At 42.2% G+C, this 22,100-nt stretch overlaps 1 protein-coding gene across 2 annotated transcripts in view; it reads left to right on the forward strand.

The window, feature by feature from the left end:
• KCNAB1 (potassium voltage-gated channel subfamily A regulatory beta subunit 1) overlaps window positions 1-22,100 on the forward strand; it is a 293,179-nt gene that overhangs the window by 194,755 nt on the left and 76,324 nt on the right. For both annotated transcript variants that reach the window (XM_059686873.1, XM_059686874.1), the window contains exon 2: window positions 7,852-7,895. In XM_059686873.1, the coding sequence (XP_059542856.1) occupies window positions 7,852-7,895 (44 nt within the window). The remainder of the gene's footprint in view (window positions 1-7,851; window positions 7,896-22,100) is intronic.

A 22,100-nucleotide genomic window follows, 5' to 3' on the forward strand; every position in this document is an offset into this window, starting at 1 on the left:
AAATCCCTCCAAACTGATGTAAGAAAAAAGGTCTGAAACGTTTTCCCACTAAGGTGTAAATGACAGGCAATCATTGACAGGCAGGCCTCTCAAATGGGGGCAGCAGAGGGTGCCCAGGGGCACCCAGTTAAGCCATGGAGCCAGATGGCACTTCTCTAAGATAACAAACTTGCTTGAAGATTTAAGAAGGAAACATTATTTTCTATTCAAACAAACACAAATATATTCCATGGAACATGAAATGGTTGAATAAATGAATTACATTAAAGTGAAATGTTATAAAGTATTGTGCATGAGGTAAGCCACTTTTTGCTAAGACCCCAGAGCCTTGGGGTGAGCAAATCCTGTGCTCTCACCTCTGCCCCAGAGGGTAAGCAGGCAGCCCCCCCTGCAGGTGAGTGGATGAGGCCCTGTAATGGGTGAACTTAGAGTCAAGCACAGATAACACAAGCAGTGGGCCTGAGTTTGGAATTAAATCCAGCAGGGCTTAAGAAATATTTTTTAATTTACTAAAATTAAACAAATAAGTCAGGATAGTAAGCGCCAACACTATAGTTTACATTATACACATTTTAAATAGTAGGAGTCGGGGATTGCATATTTAATATTGCTTTTAAGTATGTTTTAGGATTTTCTCCCCTCCCATTTGAAAAAGATCCTTGTAAACTCATGTTGTATTGTGGCAGATGGATGCCCCGAGAGGCATTTTTAAAACAACCTTTATCTTTCATCTGCGTCCAAGACTCTTCATGCACAGACCCCGCTAGCAATTCATTGAAGCCTACAGACTATTCAGAAAAAGAGCTTTTAAATACACAACAAAATACACGGGAGTCCATTCAATTGAAATACAGTTCAAATTATTTATAATCCAAATTTGCAACCCCATAAGACATGCACTTGTTGTTAATATATTAAATAATAAGCTCTGGGAGCAAGTAGAATACCATGGTTTCCAAATGGTAATGAGGCTGACTGGTGAATGCTAATAACTTTCTGATCTCTGAAGCAACTGGGTCAGAAAACTACCTGGAATTGATTGGTAGCAAAATCATGGGTAATGTAAATACTTCTTGCCTATGGTCATACTTGAAGAAATGCTAAATTTTAGTTAAGTTGGTGAAAACTAAAAATGTATTTTTTTCTATCCCAAGTTCATGACCCGCCCCTGTCTCCCAAAATTATATACCCTGGAGTTAAAGGTTCTAGATTCTTCTGATTTAAGACTGAGTTATTGATTTCCAGCTATTATGATGCTTTCGATACTTGAGACAGAAAAAGCAGAATCAATAACTAGACCTGGACGAGTATTTCTCAATCCCCACCCCACCCATGCAGAACTCACAAGTTTGGATAACCCCACCCACACAGCATCATGTCCCATTTCCATTTCCCCTTCCTGGTGACTCCGAAAGAACTATTCTAAATTCCTCAAACCCACATGACTTCTCCAAACTTTGCCGACAAATTGCCACCTTCTCCTTTGCTTCCCTTATCTATCTTTATCTCCTAGTTCCCACTTTTCTAATGATTCTAGCAAAATTACTCACAGTGCACATTTAATAGATTTAGGACGGTTGTGATGTCTAAGCACGAATCCACAAGTAAAAGGATCATGAGATCGGGGTTGTGGGCCTCCTACCAGCTTCAGTACCTGAATTCAATGTTTGAGATACTACTTTTCGTAGGAAATAAGGAAGGTCAAAAGCAAGGAACACTTATTGAACACTGAAATGTGCTGGGACTGGTGCTGCATTTATATTTTCTCGATCTCAAAAATAAATGTGGGCTATTAATATTTCCATTTATGAATGAGTAAAGAGGCTTACAAAGGCTAAGTAACCTGCGCAAGGTCACACACAAGCATCATATCTGTACCTCCGCTCTCCTCAGTCAACCCAGCTGCACTCCCATCCACAGCACCACTGAAGTGACTGCTACAGAAGTCGACAGCAGTCCCATGCTGCTGAACAGTAAGGGCACTTCTCTGCCCTCCCAGTACTGGACCTCTCCACCTTGTTGAAACCATCTCCACCTTGGCTTCTACACTTTCCTGGTGTCCTTCTGCATCTCTACCACTCCTTCCTTTGCAGCTGCCTGCTGCCACCTAAGATGTTGGAGCTCCTCAAGGCTAGGTTTGTGACCGTCTTCTCCAACTGAACACGGTCTCCTTTGGCAGTTGACCCAAGCCTATGGCACCTGTTACCCTAGATACCTAGAAATGCCTCTCCCCACTCTGAGTTCCAGGCAACTAGCTAGAATATTAATGCATGTTTTCCCACATGCCCAAAGATGAGTCAAAAACCTCTGTTTCTCAAATGAACCCTAATCTAGTGAAATGTACCCCTCTTCACCCAGCTGCCCAAGTCAAAAATCTGAGAATGACCCACCCATTACTCCATCTTCTCTTTCAGCCTCATTTTCAAACAAACACAAAGTCTTATAGATTTTAATGGGTCAGAATATCTGGAATCTTCCCCATTCGCCTATGTCCACTAAATCTGATTTTAGAGTATCATTATTTCTCATCAGGATTTCCAAAGCAACCTCCTACCTCCCCTTCTTGCATCCCTTTAACCTATTTTTGCTGTGTGTTTTTCCCCCAGTAGTTTTCCATTACTTCTTCATAGTAAGACCAAAATTGGTAGCATTAACTAATCAGTAAGGCCCTGTTTGATGCACTTCCTGTCACTCCCCCAGATTCATTTGGAGTCACTCTGCACTCTACTCTTCCACTGCCGTATACTCTTTCACTTCTTCAATTACTCATGCTTCTTCCAAACTCTGAGTCTTTGCACATGCTGTTTGCTCAGCTCATCATGCTGATCCGTACTCCTTTCATTAAGTAACCTCCTGCTCCTTCATTGGTTCTCAGAGTACATGCTGCTAGAGAAGCTTTTTGTAACCATCCAGCCAATGTCAGCTTCCCCGACATCTCAATTGTACACTTAGGGCTCACTGTCCTTTAAATTAGGATTGTAATAAATAAAAAGCTCACTATGTAACGTCATGTCATTTTTCTTTCTTTGGTGTAAGCTCCATGAGAGCAGCAACTATCTGCTATTTAGCCCACTCCAATACCCTAATACAAGGCTTTGTGTATGGTTGAAACTTGGTACATCTCTACTGAACTAATTAATTAAGTGGAAGTCTCTTTTTTGCCATACTTCTCCAGACTTTTCCAGAATGGTACAGATCAACAGGTGATTTTATATGTTCAAAAAAATAAGAATTTACATCATTTCTTGGAATTCACAACTGACACATGACTTAAACCTATAACTCAAAGAATCTAAAAGAATCATGTTGCTACTTCAATAGAAGTTAAGAAAGAAATAAAGTTCCATTGTGCTATTTGTCAGTGCCTGTCATCAACATGCTTGGCTTTTTGGTTTCCAAATGAATCATTATTCACTTATCAACAGTGATGAATGGTGCCTTCATAAGAAAACATATTACAGTTTGAAATCACCTTCATGGCGATCAAAATGTATGTTCTTAGGCAACCATCAAAAGCAGCTGACTAACAAATGAATATTCCTGTGCTCTGGATTTTAAAGGGAAGGTTAAATGTACATTTCTTGTTTTTTAAAAATTTTCTATGCCTCAGATTTGACTAGTAACTTCCAGATGAGGCATCCCATGACAGCAGAGTGTGAGTTCGAGGGATAGAAAGGTGTTTAAATAGAGTGAGACAGCAGATGATGTAATGATATGAGCACATGAAAGCAGGTCAAATCGAAACTTATTTCTGCCAGCCTGGCATGGCAACCGGAACCCCTTCCATGGGCTTTTAGTTGTCCCTGTTGTGTCAACCTTAAATAAAATGCAAGGTGCCTATTTTATCTAGCTACACTTCTTTCTCGAGCCACTTACTACTGTGAATAATGTCTAAAATGCAAGTATTTAGAAGCAGTCAATTTAAAACAACACATTTGGGCTGCTAATCATCTGCTGTTAGAATCTGTGATTTGTAAAGGAATGGCGGGCATAAGAATGGCTTGCGATGCTGTCCCTAAGTGATGCTTCGTTTCAGTTCTCAGTGCTTCATTATTGCCTTAAAATCAAAGACAGTCTGATGGATGTCCCACAGAACAACACCAGGTATTATAGTTAATGCCTCTGCCATTGTCATAAAATAAGTTTAGCCAAGTCTTCACTGACTAAGTGATAGTCCTGGCTTCAGAAAGAAAGGAGAAATACCACCGCTGAGTTCTCAGAAGCGATATCCCTTCTCCAGGTAACTCTTCCCTGAAGTTTTGATTTAAGACTGAGGATTTCCAAAATTTGACTCACAAAGCTCAGTGTCCCATGCCCCCACACTGATGTCATCCAGTTCTAATATTAGCAGCAGAGCAGCTCAGGTTCACCTGGGAAAGAGGAGCTTTTATTTTGAGTTAAACAGGAACAGATACTAAAAATGAACACGCTGAGGCTTCCTTCTGGTCTATCTGACACGAATAAAATAGTTAACCCCATGCACTGAAACTAGTATTTTGAATCAAATGAGAAAGGAATTCAATCTGGCTGGAAATTTGATGTGCATTTTTATGCAGACTCAATTGTGCAAATGCTGAGGAATTAAGAAATAAAATAAAAACCTATAAAGCTATTTGTTGTGCAGTGCCACACCAAGATCATCAAGTGTTCACAAAAATTCCATATGGGTGAGATAATGAAGGTTCCCGGGCATCTGTTATAGCCCAGCATGATGTGTAAACTTGGCCACACAAACAAGCTTTGGGATGATATACGTTGTACTCATTAGCTCAAATGCATCCAGTATGTGTGTCCTATTATCCAGCAGAGCTTAAGTAGATCAGCATAGCTGGACAATTGCCACATCTCCAGTTAGTACTGCATAGACCTAAACCAAGGCAGGAGGATGCAGATGCTCCATTTGGAATTGTTGAAATTGCGTTGGAATTCCATGCCATAAATTGGAGGGAGCTAATTCCTCCTACCCTGTCCATCTGCAGAGTGAGAGGCGTCGTCATGTGTTGAGAGTGCTTTATAAGAGCCTCACAAAAATACGCAGCCCTGGACAGACTTGGGGCAGTGGACTAAGAGGTATGGCTTGTACACAGAAAATGCCTTTCATTTTAAAAACAACCACCTGAACATGGTAACCATTCCCTCTAGAGCAGTGGTTCTCAACCTTCTGGCCCTTTAAATACAGTTCCTCATGTTGTGACCCAACCATAAAATTATTTTCGTTGCTACTTCATAACTGTAATATTGCTACTGTTGTGAATCATAATGTAAATATCTGATATGCAGGATGGTCTTAGGCGACTCCTGTGAAAGGGTCGTTCGGCCACCAAAGGGGTCACGACCCACAGGTTGAGAACCGCTGCTCTAGAGGGTGAAGATATTTTTAAAAAGAGTTAAAGGAAATAAAAACATCGTGGCTCAGTGCAGAACCTATCACCACCACACCTGAACTTTTCTTACGGTGCAAAATCTGCTAAGACTTTCCTTCCAGAAAAGCTGGCCTGGGCATTTAAGCAGCCGTGGCAAAAATGGGCCACGTTTAGCACTTGCTACTTTGCAGTTTGTTTTTGCTGACGATTCTCAACTTTCTCTATTTGGTCCTCCAACCCCATAGCAGAGTATCATTATCTTCCTAAGTCACTGTCATAGGGCAGGTCACCCCACCTTCCGTGCCCAGTGACATAACCTTGCCCTATTTGAGTTTGTGATAAAAATGTCGTGCTCTGCATATTTTTCTGTACCACGTCCCTCCTTCCTGTTGTTCTCAGAATCATTGAATGATCTTAAAACAAAATAAAAATCCTTACCTAGACCCCCCACACACACATCACATGCACATAGGTATGCAAATACAAGCCTGAGACAGTAGTCTCCTTCCCATGTACCCCCAAAGACCCTGGGCCTGCTTTCTCCCTGTATCCCCATGACCTGGACATTACCTGGAATGTGCCCACCTCTCCATAAATCTTTGCTGACTCATCAGCGTTAAATAAGTCTGCCTGGAAGACTCTTAACCACATTTATGTATTTGTTGTTGTCTTTTTTTATTCTCCCCACTATATAGCTTTTGCTCTTAATTCCCATTCTTAAAATCAGTAGACTTTTAGACTAAAAGAAAGATCTTCTGGTTGCACAGCCTGTAGTTTTCTGAGAAACTACTAAAAGAATAATATGTTTTTGATTACACGTGTAATTTAAAAATAGATAAAATAACAATTTCTTACACAAATTATTTTCATGGAGAGGTCTGATTATTTTTCTCTTAGTACAGTAATTCAAAATATTTTTCACACCCCCCTTTATGCAAGAATTTCCTTCCAGGTGGACATATCCAGTTTGTACTGGAAAATTCAGCACTATGTCTGTGAAGGGTGAGCAGAGGCAGAAAGCACCAAAGCTAATTGTGGCTTGCTGTTGTTTACTGTACAACACTTTAGCAGATGTTGTCATGTCACAGGCCCATAACGGTGATGCTGGATGAATGACAGTCTTAATATCCCATTCTGCTAATGAAGAACTTAAACCCCGTAGGAAGGAAGTGACTTTTCCAAGATTACTTAGCTAGATGGGGAAATGGAATAGAAAACAGGGTCTTTCAGCTCTGTAATACAATGCACTTTAGACTCTGCTATCAAATTAAATGTGTTGCTTAGGTGATTTTATAAACAATAATAACAAGTAGAGGGAAAAAAGTGATGCAAAAATGAGAGCACAAAGTACTAACTCTGATCCAGGGAGGACCTGGAGGAGCTGAGCGGTGCTGCCGTTGGATAAGTTTGTGGGTTCTGTTTTGTTTGGGGTGGGGAGGGAACGCGTTCTCATAAGGGCATCTGATCAGAATATAAGGGATGTGGGTACTTGAAAATATAAAGGGCAGCACTTTGTCAATTATATGATTGTCTAAACACTATGTTGTATACCTGAAACTGATAACAAAATAATACTGAATATAAACTGTAATTGGAAAATGAAATTTAAGCAACAAAAAGGAATGCAATTTTCTGCCAAGTTTCAATTATTTAAGCCTCACCTCCTCACATTGGACCCCTACAAAATTCTATGAGGCATCCTCTCTCTCTGAGAATTTGATTTCTGCTCTGACAGCAGTTAGATGATGGGTTCGGTCTGGAACTCCATGGACACGCCTTCCAGTAAAGACTAGAGTCCCTGCTTGGAGAGTGGAAATATATTTCCTTTCCAAGGTACATTTTCAGAGTTGAAAAGCAAAGGTGTTAATGGGGGGGGGGGATAACAATTTAAAAAGGACTGTCTTGCCTTCTTGTACCAATTTTATGTAGCACTTTATTAAAAAATAATATAATTTAGTTTAAGTAGCCTGAAGGATTTTGTATTTGTTCTTTTAATAATCTCCATCCACTAGTGATAATACTCTGCTTTAGAGATTAGGTTGTCAGTTACTCAACCAACAAATATATGTTAAGGGTCCACTGGCATCAGGCTCTACTGATGAATAACGAATAAATAATGACTGACTGGTTAATGAATAAGATACAGATCTTGTCCTCAAGGGACTCAGATTATAGAATGAGAAAGACAATTTGTAAGCAAATTAATAAAAACTATCATTCGGGGCTGAAAAGCTGTGTTTGCTGGGGACATTTGTTCTTGTGCTGAGCCTGGGCACCTTCGGAGCCCCTAGTGCCCAAATGGAGATGAGCAAGAGGGTCTGGTCTCCCCAAGGCCACAGCCTGTGCCTGGGGCTCTGTCTCTACCACAACTCTAGTCAAGCATCATGTCATCAAAGTGAGATAGAATCTTCATGGTTAAATGTATGACACAGTCTTACATGTTCCCCCGAGGAAACAATGACCACATGTTGCTTTGTTTTTGTTCCAGGAATCTTGGGAAATCAGGACTCAGAGTTTCTTGCTTGGGTCTTGGTAAGTACTCATGGTATCATGTAGTGTGGGCTGGGAGTGGAAGACTGGGGTAGATACTAGAAAGTGATTGGAGTACAAGTCAGGACCCCATCTAAGGTGAGAAGGGACTGTGTGATCAGCCTTGTCCCATTCCTCCTTCTGATCCTTTCCTGCCCAACACAGCCCTCTGTCTCTCAGACCCAAGAAGCCATGGTGTCCATGATGCCTTATGGGGGGCCCGTCCAACAGAAAGAAATCTGATACTAATGCTCACCCTAGAAGAAGACTCAAGTGTTACTTCCAATTAGCAAATGGGAAGGCCCTCATAGTGTTTATGTGCTCAACTTACCTGCAGCTTATCTGAACTTTTTCTATCCTTATTTTCTCTTTGCCTAATTTCTTCATGGATTTTTCTGTATTGTTATGTATTTTAGATTTTAGATACTTTTATAATCTATCTTAAATACTGTGAGGTCAAGGTGATATACATGTGAAAGCTCAGAGGAAGATTTCTTGATTCCTATTGAATGGAAGTGTGGAGACCAGGGAAGGGATGATAATGAATAAATAAAAGATAGTGGCAACTAATTCTGCCTCCTTTCACTGTATTTCAAAGATATTAAGGTGATTGAGGCCTAAGTTTTTCTGATTCTTTCTGATGATCTGATTTGGAACCTAAGGGTGGACTTTGTCCACTCTAAGTCTAAGGAAACTTGACATTTGCTTCATTTATAGCTCAGATCTTGTTACCTTTCACTTCTATTTGAAAGGATCATCTAACCTTAGTTTTATGAGAATGTGCTTAATGGTAAATAATTATTCACTATCCATTATTGAAAGAAACTCCCTATAAATACAAATTATGAAATATGATAATTTAAGAAAATACAAATTAAGAGCTATAGTAAAAGATCATTGACCAATTATCTCATAGAGTCCGTTTCTAGGGCAGAAAATAATTTAGTCAAAAGTACATAGAAAATTCCACCAAAGGCCCTTAAGACTAAAAAATTGCAGGTGTCCATGAAGTGCTACATGTAAATGAATGTCTGGAGGACAGAGAGCAGTGTTTTAAAACCCCATGTGTGTGAGTGTGGGGGTGGGGGGGTGAGCTTTGGAACAGATGATTCAGGAGCAGAAGTCCTGACTTGAGCTTTGAGCTTCTCTGAGAGTCTGAACACTTGTGATAAGACACTGCGTGAAAAACAGGAGGAAACGAGGAAATTCAGGGGCTGACTGGCTTCATTCAGAACAGGTTAACAAAGCTTGACAGCTTGAATAAGCATTCTTTAAGAGCTGCTCTGAGCTACCTCTGTAAGCCAGAGGAGACAAAAAAATTCAGAGAAAGGAAAAATGCACCTGCCTTAGATAATTAGTCAGGCTCTGCAGACCCCAGCTGTCCCATCCAGGGGAAGCCGGGTTTACTGCTGTGGACTTGGGATGTCAGCAGAATCGCAGCCCATGTTCAGCTGAGGCTTTGGAAATTAAGCATCATAGTTCCAAGTAATCACACAATTATATTGGAATACTCTAAAGGCCATAGTTTAAGCTAACAATTCTGACTTTTCTTCTCTATCAGAGGACAGGAAGGGAACTTCTAGCTCTGACAAGCTTTCTTTCAATGAACTAGGAGCATGTGCAAATGAGAGCAGGCAGGTAAAGTAACTCGGGGATGAACTGAAAATACATCTGAAGGAACAACTCTGCCAGTAAGAGAAATGGGTAAAAAGAATTAAATGGCCAAACCCACCTGTGGGTTGCTGTGGCTGGCCTGGTTCATAAATACACTGATGGGAAGGAGTAAATCCACCAAAGCGTGACTGAAAATCACCCCAGTCTAGTGGGAGGTGGGATCATCTTCTTAGAGAGGAAGAAGAGAATTATGTACTCATTCATTCATTCATTCTGAGCAAACATGTAGGAAACCAGGCATTGTGCTGGTTATGGGGGATACCAAGATGAAAGCAGCAAGGCCCCTGCTTCAGATTGTTCCCTGTGTAGTAGGATCAGGCATGCAAACACAGACAGTGCATCTGACAGTGCCGTAGTGGAGAGTCTGGGATGAATCGAGCACAGGGAATTTAGGACAGCTGCTCAGGGAAGGTGCTACAGAGCTGAGACTTGAAGGGAGTTATCAAGCTGAGAAGGAGGTGGAAAAAGAGGGCGAATAATTCAAGATTGAGGGAGCAATGCAAGCAAGTACCAGAGCAGGAGGTACCTGGGGAAACACTAGAATATTATGAGTGCACAGTGCTCTGGAACCTTAAGGCATGGAAGGGAAGCTGGGCCTGATGGAGAGAGCCCTTGTTTGCCTTGCTAACGCATTCAGCTCTTGTCTTTCAAGTTCCTCCAAGTCCTAGGGCCCCAAGGTCTTGGAGGAATAGAGACAGACAAGGCTCCAGTTCTCTCCACCCTCCTCCTTCCATCACCACAGCCTCCATCAAAGTGGCTCCTTTTTAAAAATGTAAACTAACTTTTTTAAATGTAAATTTTTAATGTAATAAATTATAAATGACCATTTTTAGAGCAAAACTGAACAAAGAGTACAGAAAGTTCCCCTTCTCCCACATACACATAGCTTCCCCCACTATTGACATCCCATACCAGAGTGGTTGGTACATTGGTTACCATTTTACATTGACACATCATTAGCCCCTAAAGATTGTAGTTTACATTAGTTATACGTATAACTCTTGGTGTTGTACTATGGGTTTGGTAAATGTATAGTGATATATCCACCATTATATTATCATACAAAATATTCGCTGCCCTAAAAACCCACTGTGCTCTGCCTATTAATCTCTCCCTTCCTCCTAAACTCCAGCAACCACTGATCCATTTACTGTCTTCATAGTTTTGCATTTTGCAGAATGTCTGATAGTTGGAATCGTACAGTAGGTGGCCTTTACATATTGGCTTCTTTCACTTAGTAAGATGCATTTAAGTTTCCTCCATATCTTTTCATGGCTTAATAGCTCATTTCTTTTTAGTGCTTCACTTTCCATTTTGAACTGAGGCTTTGAAAATTAAGCATCATAGTTACAAGTAATCACACAATTTTGAAGGGGGGTGGGGAAGCATCCTTCTGCCAAAAAAAAGTTTAAAACTCTGCTCTAGCCTGTGAAAAACCATTCCAAAACTTGGATCAGGAGTAGGACGTGATCAAATGTATCAGAATTGTTTTCTGGCAGCAATATAAAGGCTACATTAGAGGGGGAAGGGTTGAGACTGGAGACAAGGCAGACAATGAGGCAGTGATATTAAAGGTGGACCAAAGATGATTATTCAGGAGGAAGGATAAATAGAACCTTGTGACCTCAGGATGCAGAATGAGGAGTCTCCCTGAGCAGGGAAGGATGCTTGGGTTCCTGGATTGGGCATGTGGTGGATGAGCTGAGACCTCAGGTGGAAGGACAGGAGGAGGCAGTGAGAGGAGGGAGGATTCGGTGAAGTGGGAGCATAGCTGGAGAGTGGTGACCAGAGAGCCTGTGACCTGCCCCGGATACCCAGAGAGAGCTGGGAATAAAGACCTGGGAACTTCTAACAGTGATGAACTCAAGGATGTCCTTAAGGCCACCTGCATATTCAGAGGGTTGAGGTATTTGCTCAGGTTTAGGACACCTGCCTGTGGAGTTTGCCACATGGCATGCTCTCTGAGAGCAGAGAGGGCCTCTGCATTTTCTACACTCCTATTGTACCTTTAGCAGATCACAGTAGCAGGCAAGTAGTAGGTGCTCAAAAATATTTATTGAATGAAATCTGCATAGATGGATCAATTGCTACAGAGTGACAAAAAGTGCACTGGGTAATAGTGAAGATCCAGCAGAAGTCAGAAAACATGAACTGCCGAGGTCCAGCCAACCCAGTTTTTTGGTTTTCTTCAACAGCACTTCAATGCAGAAACAGAGAAGGCCTCATGAAGGGAGGTGGGGAGAGGAGATAGGGGTCAGCCCAGCAATGAGAATTGCCCCCAAAGCAGGTCATAGACCAAGAGACTATCATTCCATGGAGTCCAGGCTGGGTCAGCTCAGAGCCTTCTCAGTAGGGCTCTCACTCCTGTCATTACAAAGAGGCATCTGCCTACATTCTGAGTTGCTCCACATAGTCTCGCATGAAGAGAAGGAGGCCCATCCGATTCATGCCATGGGAGGTGACACACCACTGTGGGCAGCTACTCCTATAGGTGCTTGAAAGGGGCTGAATTTGCCCTGCACCACTCACTCTCAGATGTGTGTGCTTCCCTCCAGATAAAATGCTCACAAGAAAAAGGTCATGTGATGATTAATTTTATGTATCAACTTGACTGGTCCATGGTGTGCCTGGATATTTGATCAAATGTTATTCTAGGTGTGTCCTGAGGGTGTTTTGGGATGAGATTAATATTTGGGTGAGTGGATTGAGTAAAGTAGTCCTCCCCAGAGTGGGTGGGTGGTCCTCCTTCAATCAGTGGAAGGCACGAATGCCTAGTACATAAAGGGGGACCCTCCCTCCAAAAAGAGGGGACTCCACCTGCATGACTGCTTTGAGCTGTACTGTCAGACTTGTCTGGCTTTTGGAATTGAACTGAAATGCTCTCTCTTATCAGGCCTTGAGCCTACTTGCTTTTGGACTAGAATTTATACCATCAGCTCTGCATGGACTGAATCTACTACAGCTTACAGATGGCGATCTTGGGACTTCTCAACCTTCATAACCATCTTAGCCAATTTCTTATAATAAATCTCTTTGTATATGTACATGCATATTTAAATATCATACATATTTATATAAATACATTTGTATGTTTTATAATATACTAGAGGCCCAGTGCACAAAATTTGTGCAGGGGGAGGGAGGGGAGGTCCCTCAGCCCGACCTGCACCCTCTCCAATCCGGGAATCCTCAGGGGATGTCCTACTGACAGCTTAGGCCCGCTCCCTGTGGTTCTCTGCTCTCTGCAGGGCCTACCTGCTCCACACCATGGCAACTGGCAAGCAGGCCCTGCTGCGTGCTGCCTGCGGGCCCAGCGATGGGCAAGCAGGTCCTGCTAGGCGCTGCCTGTGGACCACGCTTGCCTGCTCGGGGGTCCCCATGGTGACCCGCCAGCAGGCCCTGCTGGGCGCTTGCTTGCTCCGGGTTGCCACGCAATGCCTGCTGGGCTCACATTGCCGGGATGACACCGCCAGCATCCTGCCCCGGCTGCTATGGGCACCACCATCTTTGTTGTGGAGTGACAGTTAATTTACATATTACTCTTTTATTAGATAGGATTATATATTATAATTATATAGAAATGTCTGAATATATCAATAAGGAATTATATAAAAATTATAAGTTTCTATGGAGAACCTTAACCAATAAAATCATTTTGCTAGTTTTAAAAACATCACACAGGCATATGTGCCAAGCTGACAGGTACTTCTAGGAGTGCTGTAATATTTAGGAATATAGGGAGAGCTCAGATAAGGGTATATGTGGCCATGTACTCATTTGAGCATATATTGAGCCTCAGGTAGAATACCATCATCCCAAAAGGAATTCTATGCTGTTCACTGGTCAGGAAGGACACTTTACGCAGTCCTACAAGATGGGGTTGGGTCTGGATCTAAGCAATGAAGAAGAGAAGGAACACTCTATGCCTTTGGGGCCCTGTTTTACACAAACCTCCAGGCTGTGATTCCTAGGTAGTGCCAACTGACTCCATGAATATGTAACACCTTGGAGAACCTACACTGAACCTCTCAAGAGATGTTTCTTCTCCATTCTGGCCGCATATTGGCATTACCTGTGGTACTTTTAAACATGCAAATAACTAGTCTCCACCCAGCCTGGGGGCAAGTGTTTTTAAATGGCTGCACTGATGATTCTGAGGCAGCAGCAGGGTTGGAACCCATTGCCCTTACCAGATGGAAGTGGATGGAGACAGGTGTGAGCTGGTATCTGGTGAGCTAGGTGCCAGCAGCTATGATTTCTGTCCACTCAGTAGCTGTTGTCCTCAGTCCCAGACCCTGGATCTGGCCCGAGTCATTTCCACCCGAGCTGCAGCCTCCATGAGGAAAATCTGCCCAGGGTTGGCTGGGAGCTCTCTGGAGCTGAAGTCCAGGGAAGGTTCCTGGGGCAGGCAGATCCAGCTCAGTCTCCTTCCATTCAGCACCTGCCACCTGGGCTCATCCTGCCTTATTCCCTTCCCTAACCAAGGGAACCTTCTAGAGCAAAAGCAGGGAACCATGGACATAAGCTGGTGGCTTCTTTCTAATGTGCAGAATGTACTCGTGGCTCATCTTCTTCTGTTTCAGAGATGCTGTCACTGCACTAAATATTTTGACAACAGGAGAACGTGACTTTAAATATTTAACATGGATGGTATTCTTTTTGTGACACTCTTCATGATTGTCATTCTTATTACTAAGGCCAATGCAAACTGGGCACCTCACCTATCATTCTAACAACGTAACAACAACAATAGTATTTATAAAGTGCCTCTGAGACTCTCGAGAAACAATTTAAAAAGTGCAATTTCTTCCCTCAGAGAATTTACCGATTTTTCTGCATAGCACAGAGTGAACTATCTGAAGACCAAAATACCCACAGAATTTAAATGCTGCATGAATATTAAACATGTAGTTTTAGGCTTGTCACTTTTCCTGGAACGTCTACCTTGAGTAAATGCCATGGTGCATACACATTAAAAATGAATCTGCATGTGTGTTTTTACAGAATAGTTTCAAAATGTGGCTTCTTCATTTTTTATACCTCCATGGATAAAATCCTTCTTAAGAATTGCTGACAACCTGGCAGCCTTTGCTGTTCCTCGTGGAGTGTATTAGATACAGGGGGGTGAGTTCACAGCAGCCTGAGGTTCATGGTCAGAGTCGGGTCTCGGGGAAGAACTTGAGAGGAAAAAGCAGAGGAAGCTACAACAACCCCAATGCGTGTGTGCACACACACACACCCTTCCTGGCCCTCAACGTAGTGGTAAAGGGACGAATAGCCCTCTAATGCTAACCTGGGATTCAAAAGTGAAACAAACGGTTGCAAAAACGTTTCATCGAATACGGGGGCGACAAGGTCCTCCATAGACCCAGAGGTGGGCAACTTGCCAGAACTGATAACAATTTAGAAACATGGTCTCACAGTTATGAGAGTGAAAATTAGTCCTCGCAGTCACCACGCCCTTTACAGATGAGAAAAACAGAGGCAGGAAGAGGAGAAATGTCGCAGTCAGTGGTAGAGACAGCAGAGCCCCATCCCCTGGCTCCTCCACCAGCTACCTAGTTCCTGCCGCCCATCACCTCCAGCTTCCAAGACCCCATAGTCACTGTCATCATCTGCGGCTCTTCCCTTCCTCAGCCTCCTCTTCCCAGGCTGGATTAGATCCTTGGGCTTAGTGTCCCCAGGGGACACCCTGCACTTATGTTTGCTGGGAATAACTCTTTAAGTCTGACTTATTTCCTGCTGGGTTATCAGCTCGGCACACATGCCTATGTCCATGCCCATTTATGAAATGAATAACTGACTGAATGAATGAATCACAATGTGACCAGTGCTCTGAGAGAAATTTGAGATGGCTAGGAGAACACATACAAGGGCTGCCTAGGTTTGAGGGGGGAGGCCATGGAAGGCTTTCTGAATGAAAAAACATCTGAGCTGATTACTAAGAGGGTTGGAAGGGGCTACTTCAAAGAGTAAACAAGCAAAAAATCAGTTTAGCAAGACCATGATAGAGGTAGAGAGACAGAGAGGCAGAGGTAAAAGACCGAAATAACACAGATCAGGAAGTGGCCACCTTTTCTGGGGAGCAGGGTGGGAGCTTCTGGAGGTCACAGTATTTTGAAGGATGCATAGGAATCTGCCAGGCTGATGAGAGAAAGAAAGACACAAGCAGTTCTTTTTGTTGAATTTTCCTACACTCTCCTCACTCAGATCCAGGCTTGATTGTTGCTTTCCTGACCATCCAAGTCCAGCTAGAGGCTTTCTATTAGTTCCCATCTGTCATCTCTTACTTGTATGTAGCCCTTGGGGCCATGTACTGTAATTGTTTGAACATTTATCCATCCTCCCTGCTAGACTGGGAGCTCCATTATCATCATCTGCCATTTTGACCCCACCATCTGTCATGGCTCTGGGGGAATGATGGGGGCTCAATAAATATTTTCTAAATGAATTGATACATACATTTTAGGAAGGGAAGCATGAAGTCTAGACTAGCATGGCCTGGAGAAGGAACTGCCTGGGAAATAAAATGATTAAAGAGGGTTTAGAAGGATTATGAAGAGCATTGAGTCCAGGCAATGAAGCTTAGAATTTATTGGTTTTGTGCTTGGGAGTACGAAATATTTAATTCTAGGAGTCACTTGGCCAGGAAGTTCATTTTGGTCACAGTGGTCACCGGCGCATACAGCAAGTTGGAGAAGACTGGGGATAGAGGCAAAGAGACAGGCTACATATGACTCAAATACTGTCAGCTTTGCAAAAGATTAAATGTGACAATCAGTTGCCCACTAATTGTGAGACCAGTTCATCATACTGTGTACATAGCAAGAGCCTGTACAGAATCCATCAGGGGGCTGTGAGCTAGATGCGGCTTGACCAAATTAAAGACAGGTAAAGAAAATGTTCTAAAAGAATGAAATAAAAGTTCAGAAAAAAAGATCTAACATAGCTATCATCGTAGTAAATTACAAAGTTTTAGAATTGGGTAAAAAGAAAGTACTAGTTGCTAGGTATGCTCTTTAAGGAAAGGGACAAAGATAAATGGAACATAAAGAAGTGGGCCAATACAAATCAGACAAGTATGAACAAAAAGGAATTGAAGTGGGGGGGTGAAATTAATAGTAAATAAACAAAGTAGAACCAGACAAAGAAAAGATACAGCAATGAGAGGTGCTAATCCATGGAGTGAGGTCTGAGAAGGAGCAGAAAATGGGACCCAGATAATCAGTGAAGAAATGAAACTTGGATAGAAGGTACCTTCTCCTACGGTGACAGAAAAAGAGGAAGAAAAGATGGGTGTTGTCTAAGTTTGTGTTTCCTTAACTCTGGAGCCAGTGCACACCCACCAAAAGGTTAGGAAAGAGGAGTGTTTGCACACCAGTGGGAGTTCTCAGGCAGCTGGACACTCATGGGGAGTGGGCAGGGCATCAATCTTATCTGCTATGGGGAGGCTGGTAGATTTGGTAGCAGGAGGTGGAGGGGGTTACAGTTTGCTTGCTTTTATGTTCTTTGCTGAATTGCTCTGTGAAGCAGGAGGCATGATTATCTGCCGATGATGAAGAGGAAGTGGGATCTGAGGTTGAGAGAAATAGGACAGGTTTGAAATCCAAACAGTGGACAAAAGTGATGAGAAACAGAAGCCTAGTGGCCTCTATGCACAGTTAGTGTAAACCAAGAAAGTATAATGCATGGGGCTTAGCAGCCTGTGATTTCCTCCAGTACAGCTCAGCATCTTGGTTATAGGTGATGAGCACAGGGAGGGAAATTCATCCGGGTGTGAATTTTTGCCAGGCAAATTCAATGAAGGAAGAGTGAAGCAGTGGAGTTGAGAATAGGGCAAGAGAATCTTCTAAATGGTGAACCATATTATCCAGCCATCCTAACCTTTCTGGTTAAGGAAGGAATTGAAGACAGAGACTAGATGAACTGAAAGAAGGTAAAGAGTTAGAATACAGAGTGTGTGAGGAAGGTAACTGCACAAGATAAGCCAGAGTGAGAGATTATAGCCCTTGAGAGCTAATGACCAGATCATTTTTTAAAGTTGATTTTTAGAGAGAGAAGAAGAGGAGAGAGAGAGAGAGAGACATCAATGTGAAAGCAGTCTCCCACACGCCCCCTACTGGGGATTGAGCCTGCAACTGGGGCATGTGCCCTGATCTTGAATCAAACCAGCAACCTTTTGGTACACAGGATGACACCCACCAACTGAGCCAGACTGGCCAGGGCTGATGACCAGATCTTTAATACATACACTGAGTGGCCAGATTATTATGACCGGCCAGATTATTATGACCACCTCATCAATACTTCATTGGGCCACCTTTTGTCTTCAATACTGCAGCAATTCTTCTTGGCATTGACTCCACCAGATGTTGAAAGGTGATGCGAGGCATCTGGCACCATGCCTGATGAATAGCACTGTCCAGTTCTGTGCGATTTGATGGTTGTAGAACCAGCTGCCTGATGGCTCTTTTAACTTCATCCCACAAATGCTCAATTGGATTGAGATCTGGTGATTGTGGGGGCCACCTAAGCAAAGTAAAGTCTCCCTCATGTTCTTGAAACCACTCCTGCACAATATGAGCACCGTGGCATGGCGCATTGTCTTGTTGGAAGAAGCCATCTCCATTGGGATATGCCATCAACATAATAGGATGAAGTTGATCAGCAACAATACTTAGGTATGTTGTGCTATTCAGGCGTTTGTAATGATCTGACCCTCTAGCAACTTCAGCGTGAAATTACAGCTAATTTGCCTACAAACGTCAGGTGGTCATAATAATCTGGTCACTCAGTGTATATTGGAATATGAATGAGGCACACCTCCATCCAAGTTTTCTTGTCTGCAAGTTCAACACACTTGTGGTGGTCTAGGTCCACTCCATCAACATTTTTCACTGTCCCATTTGTCATCGCCTGTCTTGCAAACATGTTTTAAATTGAGGTTTATACTTGGGAGTTTGCACCATCCAGGGTGTGCTAAATATATGCAATTTTTTCATCAGTGTAACTTTAAGAAGAGTTGGCATTTTATTCAGATGAATTGGTGGCTGCTGTGTCACTCCTCCAATCAACCCACCAGAATTACATGAGGGAGATAGCAAATCCTCAATTACCTCTGCTAAGAGAGGGAACAGTGACACAGTAAATAAAAAATGCACATATGTTTGTCTTTAGAATAAAATTTGCATTTCTATTTTTGAATCCTATAGACATGAAAACCTGTTAGTGGAAAATCACGAGTTGCCCCAAGTTAATAAATTATGTAGGAATGATATAATGACCTAGTAGCCTATCTCCAACTAGACTTTGGTTAAGCTTTTAAGTCTTTATATTGAATTAATCATTCTATACGGTACCAGTGGGAGAAATCCTGTCCTAACCCCATAAGTCTGATGTGTCTCATTTGTACCCTATTCTCTCAGGATTGGTGGCCTCTATAATCTTGTCCCAGAAAATGAGACTGCCGATGCTCTTCTTTATTCTACTCTTTTTGTAATTATGTCAACTAAGCTATTTTTGCTACAGTCATTTATTGCCACTGGGATTTTTGCGGAAGTTTAATAGTAATAATAAAACGAAGGGCAAAGCACCAAAGAGAGAATTTTGAAGGAATAGTCTGTAACCTGTTATTTGGCTGGGGTAAAGACCCTACAAGACATCACAATGCCCCGTTTGGAGTCAAAGCCATGTTCAGTCTTCTTTGCTGAATTGCTTTTCCATGTTTGGCCCTGTATTTACTGTGTTTCTTCCTCCCGCTCTGAGCTTTCTGTCATACTGGGAGCTTGTAGGGGGGATTGAATCCATTCCAACAATGTTTTAACCACTGCCTAAACCAGTTTCCAACTCTGGTTGCCAATACCATCACATGGGGAGCTTTCAAATAATACCTGTGCCTGGGCCCTTCCTCATACCAGGATCCTGTATGGGACAGGGCATCAGCTCCTAAGTGATCATACCAACTGGGCCAGAGTTGAGGATCACTGGCCTAGACAAGGAGCTCTCCACCTCTGTTACTTGCTCATCAGATGGCTGAGTCCACCATGGAAGCCTTGTGCACCTGAGGGATTTTGTTTCCCACGCAGCATGCAGAAGACACAGACAGTGTCCAGGGAAATGCCGCCTTTGGTGCCTGGTGAAAGAAGCAAGTGCCAGGAGGGGTCTTTGTTTTTTTTGTAGCTTGGTCTTTAATTGGTCTCCAATTAAAATTCAGAATCTTGCAGCATTTTTAATGTTAATGTTTTAGTCTATTCATTACTATCCATATATCACTTCAGAACAATCCATAATAAATAATAAATTCTCGCCCTAGCTGGTTTGGCTCAGTGGATAGAGCATCGGCCTGCGGACTGAAGGGTCCCAGGTTCAATTCCAGTCAAGGGCACATGCCTGGGTTGCGGGCTCGGTCCCCAGTAGGGGATGTGCAGTAGGCAGTCAGTCAATGATTCTCTCTCATCATTGATGTTCCTGTCTTTCTCTCCCTCTCCCTTCCTCTCTGAAATCAATAAAAATATATATATTTAAAAAATAATAAATTGTCCTGTGCTTTTTTAAGATGGGTATACTGTTAGAATTCATGAATTCTCAAGTTGATTATGGCTTTCTCTGTGGTTGCTTGAAAAGTTATTTGTGTTCCTATAGAATTTCTGCTGCCTCAAATATTATGTCTTTGGAAGATAAGAAAGAAAGTAATATCTAGTGAGTACCTGTTGTATGCTTAGTACTGTACTGGACATTTGACATATGCTATTAAAATCATTAAGAGCATGGTTGTGGAGTGAGACTCCGTGGGCTCAGATCCCTGTTCAGTCATTCCCTAGAAAGTAAACTCAAATCACAGAGCGGTCGTGAGTTTCAAATGAGATAATGCCCATAAAGTGTGTAGCACCGTGCCTGGCATAATGTAAGTTCTCAAAAAAGGGTTGGCTGGCATCATCATCGCCTCATTCTGTTCTCACAACAACACTAGAGCAGGTGTCATTATCCATTTTCGAGGTTAGCAAAGTCTCAAAGATGAATCTATTTATCCAGGGACATACTCAAAAGAAAGAAAATGAAAATACCTACTGTTCAGGGTTGTTGAAAAATGAGAGAAATAATTTCAGAATGTGTTGCCTAGGACCTGAGAGATGGTTGGACTCGCAAAACTGAGCTCTGTTTTGGGTGTTGGAGTGACAGTGATGAACAAGACAGCCATGTTCCCCATCCTTGTGGAGAATAGGCTGACGTCTCCACCCAATCTTCAGGAACCCTGAGGTGTGCTATACAGATCTTTTGGAGGCACATCCTGTCTTAGTTACCAGAAAGTTCTAATCCTTTGTAGTGAGTGGTCCCTGAAGTTCTTGACTAATCATAAAATGATCAAAGATGGTGAATCACCAGGCAAGTATCCTTGTTCCCCGAAGTTCCTTCTGGGAACACCCTCCCTTGTTTCCTGAAACTAGGGTCCCTGGTGTCAGCAGAAGGAGTAACAAGACACTATTCCTGCTTAACTTACTGCTTGAAGATAGCAGATGCAAGTGTTATTCTACCATAATGACTCCCCGGATCCAGGCCAGCCTCCCAGCCATCCTCTGCGTACACTGGTGTGGTAGGTGGTGGATACCCAGACCATTAACTCAGACAAAGGCCACAGATGGATTCATTCAGATCAATTCTTTTCCAGGCAATCAATTAATGAAAAGATCAACAGGTAATAAAAGAGTTTATTGAACATTTCTTCTATGCGAACAATTCCCTCTCTGCAGTTCTTAAATTTATTCATTCGTAAAACACTTAACAAGCCCCTCCTCTGTGCCTAGTTTTGTTTAGTCTCTGGGAATACAGAGATTATCCCAAGATTTTAGTAGCTTTAAAAATGTCTTAGGAAGGCCTATCTTCTGTGTTTGAGAATAATCCAAGATATTGTTGACATAGAAATATAATTTTTATATTCTTTGATGCCCCTGGTTATCTAAATTTCTGGATATCTTTCCATACATTATGTTTGGAAATTTCATTCCAAACATAGGACTCTGTGGTTATATTGCCATCCCCTCGATGCCAAAGCCTGGCTGGGAACAGCAGTGTCCAGATTAGGCTGCCAGGAGCAGTTCCGGGCTTCTCCCATGCTATAATTAGTTTTCCAGTGTAGTGTAAAGTATCATTTCAAAGGAGAATGGCTCTGTGTAGAGTTTTAATTAAATGGGATCTCCTTAGATTAAAGATATACCAACACGGTTTTATGGTTTAGTATTGCTCCATTTTCTTCTTTAACATGATACATTCCTACATATAATTATTGAAAAGGGAAGGTCTCTGTCTGTTAGTTAGAAACAGAGAAAGAATCAGTTCTTTTAAAAAATCCCATGCATAGTTCTATGGGAGATGCAAAAATAACCCATCTGTTTCATCTGTTTGCTACAACTATGAATTTTCTATTAGGAACAGGATGTTGTAGATTTAAAAAACTAAAATAATTAATAGTTTGTACTCATCAGGCACAGATAAAATAAGCTAATTTTACAAGTAAATTTATAAATCTACAGGGGAACA

This window comes from Myotis daubentonii, chromosome 3, assembly GCF_963259705.1.
Source record: "Myotis daubentonii chromosome 3, mMyoDau2.1, whole genome shotgun sequence".
Lineage (NCBI taxonomy): Eukaryota > Metazoa > Chordata > Mammalia > Chiroptera > Vespertilionidae > Myotis > Myotis daubentonii.